Source organism: Macaca nemestrina, chromosome 17 (assembly GCF_043159975.1).
Source record: "Macaca nemestrina isolate mMacNem1 chromosome 17, mMacNem.hap1, whole genome shotgun sequence".
NCBI lineage: Eukaryota > Metazoa > Chordata > Mammalia > Primates > Cercopithecidae > Macaca > Macaca nemestrina.
The window spans coordinates 47,792,760-47,809,236 of record NC_092141.1 but is presented as its reverse complement, the minus strand read 5'-3'; the positions used below and the strand labels follow the sequence as shown (position 1 = coordinate 47,809,236).

At 34.4% G+C, this 16,477-nt stretch overlaps 1 protein-coding gene across 15 annotated transcripts in view; it reads right to left on the bottom strand.

Moving 5' to 3' along the window:
* Window positions 1-16,477, bottom strand: part of LOC105476856 (BCAS3 microtubule associated cell migration factor) — a 710,244-nt gene that overhangs the window by 508,348 nt on the left and 185,419 nt on the right. For all 15 annotated transcript variants that reach the window (XM_071082810.1, XM_071082809.1, XM_071082814.1 and 12 more), the window contains exons 8-10: window positions 15,955-16,062; window positions 9,434-9,510; window positions 241-317 (exon numbers count right to left, since the gene is read on the bottom strand). In XM_071082810.1, the coding sequence (XP_070938911.1) occupies window positions 241-317; window positions 9,434-9,510; window positions 15,955-16,062 (262 nt within the window). The remainder of the gene's footprint in view (window positions 1-240; window positions 318-9,433; window positions 9,511-15,954; window positions 16,063-16,477) is intronic.

The window sequence follows — 16,477 nt, the reverse complement described above, 5'->3', positions numbered from 1 at the left end:
TAAAACCAAGCTTAAACAATTAAGGTTCTACAGAGTCTGGACTTAATGACAACTGCCAAACATTTATAAATCCTTAAGAGTTCAATTATTAGTTGCACAATTAAAACCAAACCAAAGCAAATGAACTAGTAAGTTAAACATTTATTACTGGTAATCACCTATGGAGCATAGGTATTTATTACGGAAAATCCTTCAACACTTGCTCCATTACAAATAATCCAAACACAGGCCACGTCTTACCTTGTTTTCTGCATAAGCAAGCCAGCGGCTCCCAAGAGCAATAGGATTCATGTTTGGCCCTGGACATGGATAGCAGCCTGAAAAATTTCAAATGGCACTATTGAGAAATTTCTTAATAACTTTTCTGTTGGTGCATCATGTCGATGCCAGAAAAACAGAAAAATCAAATGCTTATATTTTTTCAAGTCTCACATAAAATTCCCGTAACACTAGTAATTATTTTGTTAGCTAAGCATTTTTCGCCCTCTATTTAGTTTCCTTTTGGCTTAATTCTTTCCCAATAAGAAACAAATCTGGAAAGAACTGGTCATCACTTTCAGCAAACACTGGGCATTTTATACAGTTATTCCTAAACAATAGAATGAAGTTAAGAGGGGTCATTTTAAGTCTAACACTCATAAATCAAGGAAGAATTTTGGGAGAGGAGAGAGAAATTGTATGATGGGTTCAGGAATTTAAAGGCAAAAGAAAATGAGACTATCAGACATGATACTACAATGGGGAGAGAAAAAGAACGAGTATTTGACCTCATTGAGGCCAATGAGGACAAGTAACTCTGAAAGGCTGCCTCCACAGAAAGATGTTGGGGAACTGCATAATCCTTTGTATTTACATTTCACTCAATATCATTCTTCTTGTTTGCAGTTCTAGCCAATAACAACAGTTAATTGTTCTATGACATATATTTACTGTTTATTTTCTATCTTCCTCCAACTTGATTAGAGGGATATGTAAATTGAAGAATCTGTTTTCTTCACCACTGGCTCTCCCCTGCCACCACTCCCTGCTCATTCTGACTATGTTCCTATTGCTATGCTCAAAAGCACTAAAGAAGCACACCTTACTGTCACTTCCAGTACACAGCCATTTTTAGCCCAGCTCCCTAAACTGCCACCTATCTTGAATTTTTGTCTTGAAAAGAAAATAATAAACTTATAGAGAAGAGACAGACCCTAAAACAAAGTCCACATAAATAAAAGCTTTCTCATTTTATTGCTCACTTTTTAAAAAACTGTTCATTTATGCTACTGTTTGAAGGAATATATTCGCAATACTTTGGGTTTCTGGAAAACTGACCTCAGGTTAACTATAATATTACTATTATCTATTAAATGCATATTATGGAAACATATATAGGACAAAAACGCACTAAAATTGTACAAAGACAACATACTCTAATATAAATTATGTAGTATTTACACAATAGATTAGATTCTTATTGAATAAATTAATCTTATTCATTAAAATATAATTTTATATGAGTATATATACATGTATTCCATTGACAATTTCAGAGCTGAAGAAATGAGGATAAATATGATCTATAAGAAAGTTTTCCCCCTTTTAAAATTTGTCATGAAAAACAGAACCAAGTACCTGTGAACTGTGGTGTCACATTAGACATAGCTAATCTCCTGAATTAGCTTTAAAACTAAATAATCTAACTCTCGGTCAATTCTGATAACCACTTTAACCTTACAAATACAAAAGGATCCTAAGGAAAAACAGTTTACAATTCTTCATTTCATCTTTTGAGTCCATATTTTTAGAGTTCAGTGGACCTCAAGAATTACAGTATATTGTAATGAAAACAACCATTTTCCTGCTTGCCAAAAGAATGCTTTATAGCTGGAATCAGAGAACATAAGCCACTTAGCACCATCCCAACCTTATAAGGATGACTCCTTTAAAGATTAACCTTTGCCTCTAGGTAAACTCTGAAAACAAGTGAAGGGGTTGGGGGAACATGAAAGTCTATAATACTAGGCCTAACTCTAACATATTTACAATGTTTTTGGACAAAGAAAGAGAACTGGATGTTAAAAGAACTCATTTCCCAATTTAAATGAACGTAAAAAATTTTTAGAAGCACATTGTATTTTTCCATTACTAAAAAAGTAATTAAGAAGGGTACACAAGCATGATGCAATTTTAGATGGCATCCTCCCAGAAAGTGGTCCCAATGGAGAGGTGACCCGAACTCATTTCAAAAAACAAAAAACTGAACTGTGATACTTTGCCTTATTTTTCGTGGCAAGGACAAATAAAAAGTCTGAGCTCTTTTTTTTAAGAAAACAGGTATTTACATTTATAAGTCAGCTGATTTTCAACAAGAATACCAAGACAAGTCAATGGTAAAAGAAGTCTTTTCAACAAATGGTGCTGGGACTACTGGATATCCAAATGCAAAAGCATTTAGACTGGAATGAAGGTGGACCCCCAGCTCACACCACATACAAAAATGGATCAAAGGCTTAAATATAAAAGTTAAACAATCAAATTCTTAGAACAAAATACTGCAAATTTTCATGACCTTGGATTAGGCAATGGTTTCTTACATAGGACAAAAGAAAAATACATAAATTGGACTTCATCAAAACAAATGCAAATTTAACATGCTTTAAAGGACACCATCAGGAAAGTGAAAACACCAGGCCAGGTGCGGTGGCTCACGTCTGTAATCCCAGCACCTTGGGAGGCCGAGGCAGGCAGATCATGAGGTTAGGAGATCGAGACCATCCTGGCTAACACGGTGAAATCCCATCTCTACTAAAAATACAAAAAATTAGCTGGGTGTGGTGGCGGGCGCCTGTAGTCCCAGCTACCTGGGAGGCTGAGGCAGGAGAATGGCATGAACCCAGGAGGCAAAGCTTGCAGTGAGCCAAGATTGTGCCACTGCACTCCAGCCTGGGAGACAGCGAGACTCTGTTTCAAAAACAAACAAACAAAAACAAAAAACAAAATAAAGAAAAAAGAAGTGAAAAGACAATCTAAAGAATGAGGGAATATTTTTTGCAAAAAATATATCTGATAAGTGACTTATATCTATAATATAAAAACCACTCAGTATTGAAAAGACAAATAATTTTAAAATGGACAAAGATATACAAATGGCAAATAAGCACACTAAAAATGGTCAGTGTCATTAGCCATCAGGGAAATTCAAATTTCAAAATTACAAAAACTTGTAGCTAAATGTTCATACCCAAGAGAACATATGTCCACTGAAAAACTTGTGCACTGGTGTTCATACAAGCATTATCGACAACAGCCCAAAAGTAGAAACAAATCAAATATCTGTTAACTAATGATCAGATAAAATGTGGCATATGGCTGGGCGCAGTGGCTCACGCCTGTAATCCCAGCACTTTCAGAGGCCGAGGCAGGTGGATCACAAGGTCAAGAGATCAAGACCATCCTGGCCAATATGATGAAACCCCATCGCTACTAAAAATACAAAAATTAGGTGGGTGTGGTGGTGGGCGCCTGTAATCCCAGCTACTTGAGAGGCTGAGGCAGGAGAATCATCTGAACCCAGGAGGCAGAGGTTGCAGTGAGCTGAGATTGCACCACAGCACTCCAGCCTGGCGACAGAGAGAGACTCCATCTCAAAAAAAAACAAAAAACAACAACAACAAAAATGTGAACATCCTCCCCAGAAAAACACATAAGCATATAAAACATTAAATACCATTTCACAGATTTGTTTAACCATCATACAGCTGATTAACAACTCTCATAAGTTTTTATGAGTTTTGAGTTTAAAACTCCTGTTTTATTTTCGGTTTACTTTTCATGTATATGAAGCATACCATGAATTTCAGAGTACTGCCATTCTAAGACTCAATGGATGAGAACTGTGTGCAGAGAATGAAAAAGTCACAAGTTAGTTCATTGCATACATATTCACTGAGTGTCCACTATGTATCCGGCACCAGCACATGCCCTAAAAACATCATAGTGACCTTGTCCATCTTATGGAGAACCCAGAAAAACAAACATAGGTTTAACTTTTAATGTAAGCTGAACTTAGAACTCACACTAACCTATCGATGAATTATCATAAATATTACAAACTTGTTTCTTCATATAAAAGCAAAGCTCCTCTTTCAAAACTTAAAGATAATTTTGCATTTTAAAGTAAAATTTCCATTCCCATTTGTTCTATTTGTTATCAATCATTAACATAAATGAAGAACACATTAAAACCAAGAAATAACACTAAGATTATAAGCAAAGTTTTCTCCTCCAAGTAAAAATAGAGGCCAATGGAACAAGATTGCTTACTGAACATTCCTTTGATCTCTCTGGAGACTTCATATCTACCTTTCAATTTAAGAACACTGAAAATGACTGCTAATGACATCTATTGATCTTTGTCTTTTGTTTTCCTAATCATACATGGGTTTTGGATTTCCACATCAGACAGCTGCCCAAGGCGACTTTTTCTTTATATCCAAATACAAAGGTGTCTCCTTTCTCATCATATTGGATGCGTTCCATTAACAGTCCTCTATCAGCTCTCTTTACCTGTTCCTTCCACCCTTTGGCAAAAATTCCCATGATGCTTGCTCTGATGGACACAGCTGTCTCTACTTATTTTACAGTCCCTTCATTGTATTCGTATATAACCAATGCACTAAAAAGGTATTATACAAAACCTTTTCAAACTATTTTAGAAGATAACTGCTTGCATGATCAAAACAACATCTTCATTAAGTGGAGATCTTGTCATTTGACAGGGGCTATGTAGTCCTACTTTAAGAACTAGGTACCAATAAATGGAGAAAAACTATGTGCTACAGGCAAATGAACTACTACAAATGCTATTTCAGTGTACCCTGTCCCACCCGCTCCCTACATCCCAGTATCCTGTCCTCCGATCTCTATAACCTATACCTTTCAGTCTAACAGGCAAAACCAGCTTACAGGCATGGGATTCACCTGACAAAAGTTTCAGTCTGTAGAAAGGAATAGGGAGAAGATGCAGAAACTGGAGGAAAATAAGATTCTTTCAACTTATGAAGTGGCACCCTTTGTTCTTTAATTTTAAAAATCTGGTCATGGTAAATTTTGCTCTAAATATTGATATAAACCACTTTAAAGGAAGCTGTAATTTCAAAGAAAATTGGCCAAATTCCTTCATTCAAATATTTGCAGAATATCATCAATCTTACCAACCTAAAATCATATGTCATATGCATAAATTTGACCCCACTAAGAATGACATACTTCCTAAGATAAATATGAAATAAAATACATTACTAGTATTGGTAAGGGTATTTGTAGATGAACAGGTAAGGGGGACCTATAGTGAAAGGCTACATCAAATTGTATCCAGAGTACAAAGAAAGAAATCACAAACATATGTTACTGTTGCTTTCTGAACTTTTTCATATTAAGTGTGTATTGAAATATAATATACATGCAGCATTACCCAAATCAACAAAGTGAACACATATTGAACACATAAATAACAACCAGACCAAAAAAAAGGACATTATAGATTCCCCGAAGCACCCTCTTATACTCCCTTTCAGTCACTACTCTTCCCAAGGAGATGCACTATCCTACCTTCTGACAACTATATTAAAATTAAAAACATCTTTCCTCACGGAGGCTCATGCCTGTAATTCTAGCACTTTGGAAGGCCAAGGAGGGCAGATCACCTGAGCTCAGGAGTTCGAGACCAGCCTGGACAACATGGTAAAACTCCATCTCTACTAAAAATACAAAAATTAGCCAGGCATGGTGGTGCAAGCCTGTAGTCCCAGCTACTCGGGAAGCTGAGGCACGAGAATTGCTTGAGCCCAGAAGGTGGAGGCTGCAGAGAGCCGAGAACATGCCACTGCATTCCAGCCTGGGCAAAAGAGTGAGACTCCATCTCAAAAAAAAAAAAAAAAAAAGACATTACTGGGCTTATATACATAGTTAATTACACTTATTTCCAACATTTATTCCCAGAAATGACAGAATGTACTTTTATTTACTACTCTTTTTTCAACATTTTAACCATTTAAGTAACATACATTTCAGATTTTATGAAATCCACACTAAATAGATTTTAAGGAATGCCCAACCCATGGGAACCATTATGCAAACATTACTCTGAAAGAATAAGTGATAATCTTTATGGGTCAGGAATTACTAAAAATTCATCACTGTGGACCTCCAGCCACTTGACCAGGACTTAACTAAAAGCTGTATTTCACTTTTAAAGTACCTTTCTACGGTACCACAAACACTGTTGACCCCTCTAGATTTCTTCTTCCTGTAGTGAAGAATTCACAGAATACAAGAGAGACTAATGCTTTAACAAAACTTGTTTTATCTATTCAGTGGTCCAGCAATTCAGGGGGAAGTATTCAGGAATACATGGCAAAGATGTCCCAAAAAGACATTAAGGAAAAAGGAAAGCATGAAAGGCATTAAGAAAGACTGCTAACAACTCAGTCAGTCTCCTGTTCGCTTTTATCAAATTTGACTTATGTTTCGTGCTTACTAAAAGTTTGCAGAACAGATCCCATTTTCAAAGAGGAAATCCTTTAGAGATAGACAGGAGAGGTACTGCAGATACGACACAGATACTTAAGAGCTGACGCCTATGAAGACATAATTTTCTAACAAACTTATCCTTTCCAAAATTTCTGGATTTACCCCAATGTGACTTGTAAGAGAGAAATTTCATTTATCTCTATATATAGTGTGTGTGTGTATTCATTTCTTAAAATATTCACCACTTACTTTTAATTTCCAACTCAGACCTATAAAGATCTGTACTGATCCTATATAAATAACTTTATTCCTCATCTGATAACTATTGGCAGAGAAACACTACATTTTCAGACATACTATTATCACAAACATTTTCGTTAACTAAACATCCTGAAAAAAAAAAAACTTGTGCTTTGAAACCAGAACATAATTTTGATAAATGTATTCATCTTTAGTGAACTGGGTTTTATCATTAAAAGAACAAAAAAATCATTAATATTTTTACGTTGGCAAGGACATAATAGACACACTATGCCTTCCATGGTAAAACTTTATTTCCTCAATCCAAAACAAACTGAGTAACTCTCCTCTCAGTGAGATTACTGTCTAGCGGGAAACCGACAGAAAATGTATACAAGATAGAATGTAAGTGCCTTAAGAGAGGCAGAGATGACATACTACAAAAGCATTCCCAAAGGGTGTTGGGTAACAAATGAGGTCTGTTATCAAATAAATATGGGAAATAAAGAAATGTATTAAATAAATTTAAACAGACAAAATACTAATCACCATTGCCAGTTTCAACAGAAGGTAGCATTTTCTAAGCATATTTCATCAGGGCATCCTGATTTGCAAAGTATGTTGAAAATCGAATGCTCTGCCAACAGACAGCGGGAAATGTTATCTTTAGGGGATTTAGAAGGAGAAGTTGCTGTAAGCTAAAGGGGTCAACAAAGACTTCATATAAGAATTACTATCTACACTGGGCCCAGAAAGATATATAGGATTAAAACATCATAAGGAGAAGAGGTATTAGTGAAAAGGCCATTCCAGTCACGAAGACAAAGGAGAAATATACCTCTAACAAAATGAGAATAATGAGTGATTCAAATTAAATGGGACATAAGAAGCATGAAAATTGAGTTGCAGAAAAGATTTAGCAAGGATGCTAAACTTTCATAAAGTAGGTTTTGGTGTACCAAAAACCTTGGGAGTTTCATTGGTAGTAAATGGACAAGATAACCATATATCTGTGTTCACTCAGGACTTTACAAGTTTACATATGTTGATCAGAGTTAAATCCAGTATGGCAACTGTGCAAATCAAAAGACTGCAGTTTGGATAATTATATACTCACTTGGTAATTTTTCAAGTTCTTATCTTTCAGACGTAGATAATAAATATGTACAAATTAAATTCTATAATGCCTGCAATATGCTTCAAAATAATTGGGGAAGGGGTATAAATGAAAAAGACTATCCATTATTTGATAGTTGTTGAAACTAGATAATAAATGCATGGGTGTTTATCATACTACTACTCTAATTATATACATGTATATATTTCCCAAAATAAAAAGTTATTGCTTGTGGCCTTTACAGGAAAAGAAATGGCATATCTGTGGCACTAGAAATTTAATTAAGATACAGTATTTTTGCCATAGCAAAAATGTATATTATTACATGTTTACATAATAAGCCAAATTATTGAAAATTGAAGACATTTATATATTTAAGATACATTTAACCATTTCAAATAGCAATAAAAACTAAGAAGAATACATACTCTATTCTCCCTTCTGAGTAAAAGGTTTTTCCACTCTTATCTCTGTCATATATGGTTTAAATTGAGAAATTATAGTAAAATTGGTAATATGAAATTGCTAAATTGCTTTCTTTGAAAATGTGCCAACTTCTATACGGATTCTGCCAATATATTTTCCAAGGCTTTACATGTTTACATTTTTTTCCATCATACAGAAAATCTGTAAGTTGACCCAAATGAGGACTCACCACAAATTCTCCTATTACAAAATCTCAAGCTGCCAAATACTCCCACAGAAAAGCTGCAAATATTATCAATTTACAAATACAAACAAAACTTTTAAAGGAAATTGTGCTTACAGCCTTATAAGTACCTAACTTTATTTAACAGTATGGAAGGTTTTTAAACACTCTTTTAAAACATAAGTAATTATTTGAAAAATATGGTTTTTTAACCTTTTGGTTAAATGACAGATACTAATGTTAGTAGAAACAAATTTTGCTCATATGTAAAGGTATAATGTATAAAAATATGGTATGTTAAGCAATTTGACAATTGCTTTGAAAGTATGAAACAGCTACATGAAACTAAATCACAATTACTCAAGGAGAGTATGTAGGGAGAAAGTGAGGTAACCTACAACAAAGCTTGCTTAGTAGCCTGTAATCCCAGCACTTTGGGAGGCCGAGACGGGCAGATCACGAGGTCAGGAGATCGAGACCATCCTGGCTAACACGGTGAAACCCCGTCTCTACTAAAAAAATACAAAAAGCTAGCCGGGCGAAGTGGCGGGCGCCTGTAGTCCCAGCTACTCGGGAGGCTGAGGCAGGAGAATGGCGCAAACCCGGGAGGCGGAGCTTGCAGTGAGCTGAGATCCGGCCACTGCACTCCAGCCTGGGCGACAGAGCGAGACTCCGTCTCAAAAAAAAAAAAAAAAGAAAGAAAGAAAGAAAGAAAGAAAGAAAATGTGTTGGAAAGTTGAAAATATATATCATACAATTATATTACTCAATGAGAACAACCACAGAATCACAAGAAAATCATCAAAACTGAAAACATTAAATACTGTTGAGAAAATTACAGTTAGTTTTCTGATTGTGTCAAGTAATTAGTATAAACCCAAAGGCATAAGGGAAAAAAAATTGGTACATACTTGTAACAAAGAATTTCTTCGTGAAAGTACAGCTATCAAAGGCAGCAATTTTCTCCTGCAAGACTACAACAAGGATTCTAAAATTAGAGGGGGGAAGAAAAAGAAAGAAAAAAGTGAATGTGAAATTCTGTAAGTGGAATCAGAAATGCATTATATCATCTAGATGAAAACAAGTGCCTACTAATACAATTTTAAAATTAAACATTTCCTATAATATTTAGGCTAGAAACTTCTGCCTCTTAAAATGTGTAAAAATATAAACCACGAAATCGTATATACAAGTAAGATAGAGATGACTAGAAGAAAAGTGATGGAAGGAAAAACTACCACCTCAAAAAATATTTGTCTTTTAATAAAGTTTTGTTTTGGCCAGGCATGGTGGCTCATGCCTACAATCCCAACATTCCTGGAGGCCAAGGCAGAAGGATCACTTGGGCCCAGGAGGTCGAGACCAGCCTGGGCAACACAGGAAGACCCTGTCTCTATAAGAAATAATAAAAATAAATTAGCCAGGTGTGGTGGTGTGAGCCTGTAGTCCTAGCTACTCAGGAGGCTGAGGCAGGAGGATCACTTGAGCCCAGGAGGTCGAGGCTGCAGGGAGTTATGATCGCGCCACTGCACTCCAGCCTAGGCAACAGCAAGATCTCATCTCTAAAAATAAAAATGCATAAAATAAAGTTTTGTTTTCATTTATTTTTGAATCCAATAAGTCTACATTAAAGATGGATAAGATCAAGCCCAGCACAGTGTTGCACATCTGTGATCCCAGCTACTCAAGAGGCTGAGGCAGGAGAAACACTTGAGCCCCGGAGATTGAGACCAGCCTAGGCAACATAGTGAGATGCTGTCTCAAAAGGAAACGAAAAAGAAGAAAAAAAAGAATGGAGAAGATAATACATTGTTGGCTATCTACTAAAAGTGTTTTTCCAGTGATGTTTTAGTCATGGTATTAAAGATAAAATGGATTTATGTAACCTATCACTTTAAGTTGAAATGGCAGATGAATTTCCCAACACATACAAATCTAAGACAACTGCTACTCATAAATAAGTTATTTCTGATTGACTCAATATAGTAAAATTCACTAAGAATCTGTAAAAGCAATATTTTTCTCAACGCCCAAGATTTAGAAATAATTAGAAAATAATTTAGTTATAAACAATTTTTTAAAGCAAAATTCCTAAAATACATCCAAAGCCACTATTTTATGTTGTGCTATTCCTTCCAGGATATTAATATAAATGGCCAAGCTTAATATTTACCTCAAAAAATCAAATAAAGATTATAATTGTTACTAAATATCTAACAAACTAATAGCTTATTTTTCAAAACTGGAGGCTGGTAAATCTGAGCAACAGATGCTAATATGAGTAGAAAAAAGGAAAATGTATTATTTCATATGCATGCTTTATTAATTTTATTCATCTTTAAAAACAACAATTTCATTTACTGATGCAGAATAATTCTAACGAGTGACTACTGTTAGATCCTTGTGATTTTTTTTTCTAGCTGGGCCTGTTAAAAACTTTTCTATATATATTTTACTGGGTTGTTTGCTATTAATAAATGACAATTTGCTATACATGCGTATGTGTAGTCTGAATATACAAAAAGATAGAGACAATATCCTTATAAAGGAGATAATATGAAATTTTAGAATTGTAAATTCCATTTCTGCTCTGTTACTATACTAAAGCCTCAAATCACCTCATCTACATATTATATCAACTTAATACCCTTTTAATGCCCTGACAGAAGAAAAGGCATTTCCATGTTTAAATATTAATTACCAACATATGTACTATACCTTTACACACAGTGTTTGACAGAAAATATCAAATAATGGAACACACACAAAAAAACATGCACCACTATGAAGAGTCAATGGAACCAAAGAGAAAGTATTTATGGGGGGGGGGTGTGTGTGTGTGTATACATAAAGATATATACATACAGATATATATGGGGTAGGTGTATATACATACAGATGTATACATACAGATATATATGAGGTGTGTATGTGTGTATATACATACACATACATACATACAGATATATATAGTGTGTGTGTGTATGTGTGTATATACATAAAGATAAATACATACAGACATATATGGGGTGTGTGTATATACATACAGGTATATACATACAGACATATGTGGTGGGTATGTGTTAATATACATACAGGTATATACATACAGATATATATGGGGTGTGTGTATATATACATACAGATATACACATACAGATATATATGGGGTATGTGTGTGTTGTGTGTATATACATACAGATATATACATACAGATATATATGGGGTGTGTGTGTATGTGTGTATATACATACAGATATATATGGGTGTGTGTGTATATACATACAGATATATATGGGGTGTGTGTGTATGTGTGTATATACATACAGACATATGTGGGGTGTGTGTATATACATACAGGTATATACATACAGACATATATGTGGTGGGTGTGTATGTGTTTATATACATACAGGCATATACATACAGATATATATGGGGTGTGTGTATGTGTGTATATACATACAGATATATACATACAGATATATATGGGGTGTGTGTGTATGTGTGTATATACATATAGATATATATGGGGTGTGTGTATATACATACAGATATATATGGGGTATGTGTGTATGGGTGTATATACATACAGATATATACATACAGATAGATATGGGGTGTGTGTATGTATATATATACAGATATATACATACAGATATATATGGGGTGTGTGTATGTATATACATACAGATATATACATACAGATATATATGGGTGTGTGTGTACGTGTGTATATACATACAGATATACCATACTATATTTAAGTGTATATACACACGTACACACACATGCACATATTATATTAACACATATATATACACATATACACATACAAGCACATAATCTCATTCCTTCTCATAATTTATAAACATAGAATATTTAAAACTAGAAACTGTCAGACTGGATAATGATACTATATTATGTCTACACCAACGAATTCAAACACACAACTAACTTAAAACTGAAAAATGGAAAATACGTACCATACGTATAGTAACAAAAGAGCTGAAATGGATATATTATTATCAGATAAACATTAAGAACAAGAATATCACTATTAATGAAGGATGGTTCATAAAGGGTCATAATAACCATAAATGTATATGAATCCAATAACAGAAACTTGAAAGATTTAAGAAAAATATAATTACAATCCTATACAAATTATCATAGAAAATTCCAAAAAAAGAAATACCTTCCTAAGTGTCTAATGAATGAAACAAAACAACAGACAAGGCATAACAAGAAAAAGAAAATATACATGAATCTCCCTCATGAACATAGATGCAAAAATTAAATCCAGGAATATATAAAAAGGATTATAGATAATTACCCCTAGGGTGAAACCCAGGGTTAAGAACAGTTTAACACTGGGAAATCATCCAATATAATTTATTCTTTTAACAAATTGAAAAGGAAATACATAATCATCTTCATATTGACTTCACTAAATACAATGCCCGGTTATGAAAAAAAAAAAAAAAAAACAACCATTGGCAAACTGGAAAATAAACTGCTGAACTTGCTAATCAACACATACCTCACACTACTTCCCTATAAATAAACCTACAGCTAGAAATAAAACCAAATATCTAGGTAGACTGATCAAGAAAATAGAGAGACTGGGCACAGTGGCTCATGCCTCTAATCCCAGCCCTTTGGGAGGCCAAGACAGGAGGACCACCTGAACTCAGGAGTTCTAGATCAGCCTGGACAACATAGTGGGGCCTTGTCTCTACAAAAAAAATGTTAAAAAAAATTAGCCAGGCACAGTGGCACATGCCTGCAGTTCCAGATACAGGAAGGCTGAGGCAAGAGGACTGCTTGAGCTTGGGAGTTTAAGGATGCAGTTAGCCGTGATGGTGCCACTGCACTTCAGCCTGGGTGACAGAGTGAGATCCGGTCCTCCCAACCCCCCAAAAAGAAAAGAAAATAGAATTCACAAATTACCGACATCACTAGATATCCTACAGCCATTAAATTAACAATGTAGGAATTTACAAACAACTTAATTTGTTACAATGTTACAAACAACTTAATTCCAATAAATTAGAAAACTTAATGGACAAATGACTGGAAAGACCGTTGTCAAAACTATTGATAAATTATCAAGACAAATTATCAAAACTTGTGCTAGACAGAACTTTAAAATCTTAACAGACTTGTAAATATAAAATAAATTGAATTTGTAATTGAAAATGTTCCTACAAATAAATGGTATTCTCTTTCATGGTTAGAGTTAGAATTCACATGGCATTGTTTTTTGTTTAGGAGTCAAGACTTGAGCTTTTTCTGTATCAATATCTGAGTGCTGGAGCAATAATTATTGAAAAAACTTACCTGCAGCGGAAACTTTGTAAGTCACATGTCCAAAGAGGGTTGTGTGTGTCTAATCTGAGATTCTATTCTGTTACACTGGTACACTTATCTATCTTTTCATTAGCATCAGACCTTATAAATTACTGTTTTATTGGGGGGTTATAATGGGGGAGCGGTAAATGTTCTGAGTCAGTGTTGCTACCTTGTTTCAGTAAGGCTTACATCATATCTTCTCCCTATTACATTTATTTATTTGAAGACTTACTACCCTTAAAATTGCCTGCCATACTGCCAGAAGGAATTTTCAAGGATACATCTGTTCCTGCACGCTTCCCCAGACCCTTTTGATCCCTTAGTGCTTTAAACTACCAGGTCTCCAACACAGCCTATGCTTCTGGGAGTGAACCATAGTTTACTTATGTCCCTTCTGCATCAATAAATTCCCAACATAGTCTCCTTTCTGCCACATCATACACTCTGTCATATCACCTCTTGCAAGGACTCCTGAATAAGCTCTACCATCCTCAAATTTAAAATTTCTAGTTGTAGTATTCACTCTTGTGTAGTTATATGAATTAAGCATGGGCTACAGGTGATTTTATATGTATATGCAGCCTCACCTCTATTTGATTCCATTTATTGATACATATGCTTTTTGGAGAATGAGGAACAATTCAGATATAGGTGACTACATTTATCTGTGGGGGACCTGAAACTTTTAAATAAAGTACCTAAGCAACTGAGCAACTATATCTTGCTATTAATTCTCAGATGATATACAATTATAGTTTTTATTTCCTCTTTAAAATGGAGCAAACATTTTAAATTAAGGAGGAAAGCAAATAAGAGAAAGAGTTTTGTGTTGTTGTTTTTTGATTTCTAGTATATTTATGTAATTGAAATACAGGGAAGCTGTGGTCTAAGAATCTTCTCTGTACTTTTTGTATGTGTTCACATTATTTTTTGACCAAATAATATGTAATCAAGTTCGTGACAGCACAAAGGACAGTTCAGGGTTAAATATGTCTGCAGGATCTACCCATTCAATAATGTTGTTTAACACTTCTATACCCTTCTGACCAACCTGGTATGTCATGGGACAATCATATCCTTCTAGCAATAATATATTGGGTATTTTTCCTACATCCTATAATTTTCATCTTTCTATACTTGAATTCAAATATTTCTCTTATTAGTATGAAAACCCACCTGCCTTTTATTTGTATTTGTTAAATATGTCTTTGCCCTCCCTTCTACATTCAACCTAAGTCAATTTTCAAAACATCTCTTTAAAATCTAACCTGTGAGTCTTTTGCTTCACTTAAATTTACTGAAATGGCAGAAAACAATTTATTTTCTATATTTCATGTGTTTAGCTTTTTGATGGCATGGAAGATTTATACAAGGCACGTAAGAGCTAATGATCAAGATATTCACCATCCCAGGGCTTCAGTTTGCTTAAATGGAAAAGGAAAGTGCTGGGTGATAGAAGATTCCTAAGGTTCCTTTCTCCTCTAATGTTCTGTGATTAATTTGTCATTAGCAATAGAGGTCACATAGAAGTTCAAGATAGATCTGAATATTTTCCCAGCAATTAAATGAAATAAATTTTAAAGGATACAAATTAGTCTAGTCCCTATTTTAGCTCCACTGTGAAGTGTGAAGGAATAAAAATATTTTTAAACTTTTTTTATAGTTCAGGAACATGCTTTTTAAAAATTTTGGTGGGTTCTCACAACAAAACTACATTTCACCATCATAAATCAGCATACATAAAATACATATAAAAAGCTACATTAAAAGATTTCTCAAAATAATACTTAACATTTTTAAGTTTGCTCAGATACTTTCTATTCGTTTCTATTTTGTTTTACAAATGCTCACTATACCCCACTAAACTGAATTTACAATTCTCTAATGGATCAAGACTAGAAGTCTCAATATATTCATCAAGAAATCTTAGAGCTATTCCACTGAACTGAATTCAGAAAGTGTTTCCTTGAGATTTTTAAAAATAAACCTAAGTTAGTCACTGAAATTGGTAGAGTTCTCCATGCCCAGGAGAGCATGTTTCTTATTTTACACAAGAAACATATGAAAATATCCTTACCGTTTATTGCAATGGAGATCATAAATAGGGGTCTTAAATTGAATGGACTTGACCATCTCCCCAGTACGAAGTGAATACAGATCCACACAACAGTACGGTGGGCTTGTGCTAAAAAAGAAAAAAGAAAGAAAAATGTCATTTTTTTTAAAAGAAGAAACACCAATAATCTCTATAGTTTGTCACTAACATAATATTCAAATCTCTGATTAATAAGATACTAGTAAATTGATTCAAAACTTATCCCAAAAATGATCATAATACATCCCTTATTCTATGTCAACTTAGGAATGCAAAATTTGGTGAAGAAAAAAGTATCACTCACCAAATTAGTACTACACAGAAGAAAAGTGATATTGATTAGGCCAGCGCAGTTGCTCATGCCTGTAATCCCAGCACTTTGGGAGGCCGAGGCGGGTGGATCACGAGGTCAGGAGTTTGAGACCAGCCTGACCAATATGGTGAAACCCTGTTCCCACTAAAAAAACACAAAAATTAGGCACGCATGGTGGCATGTGCCTGTAGT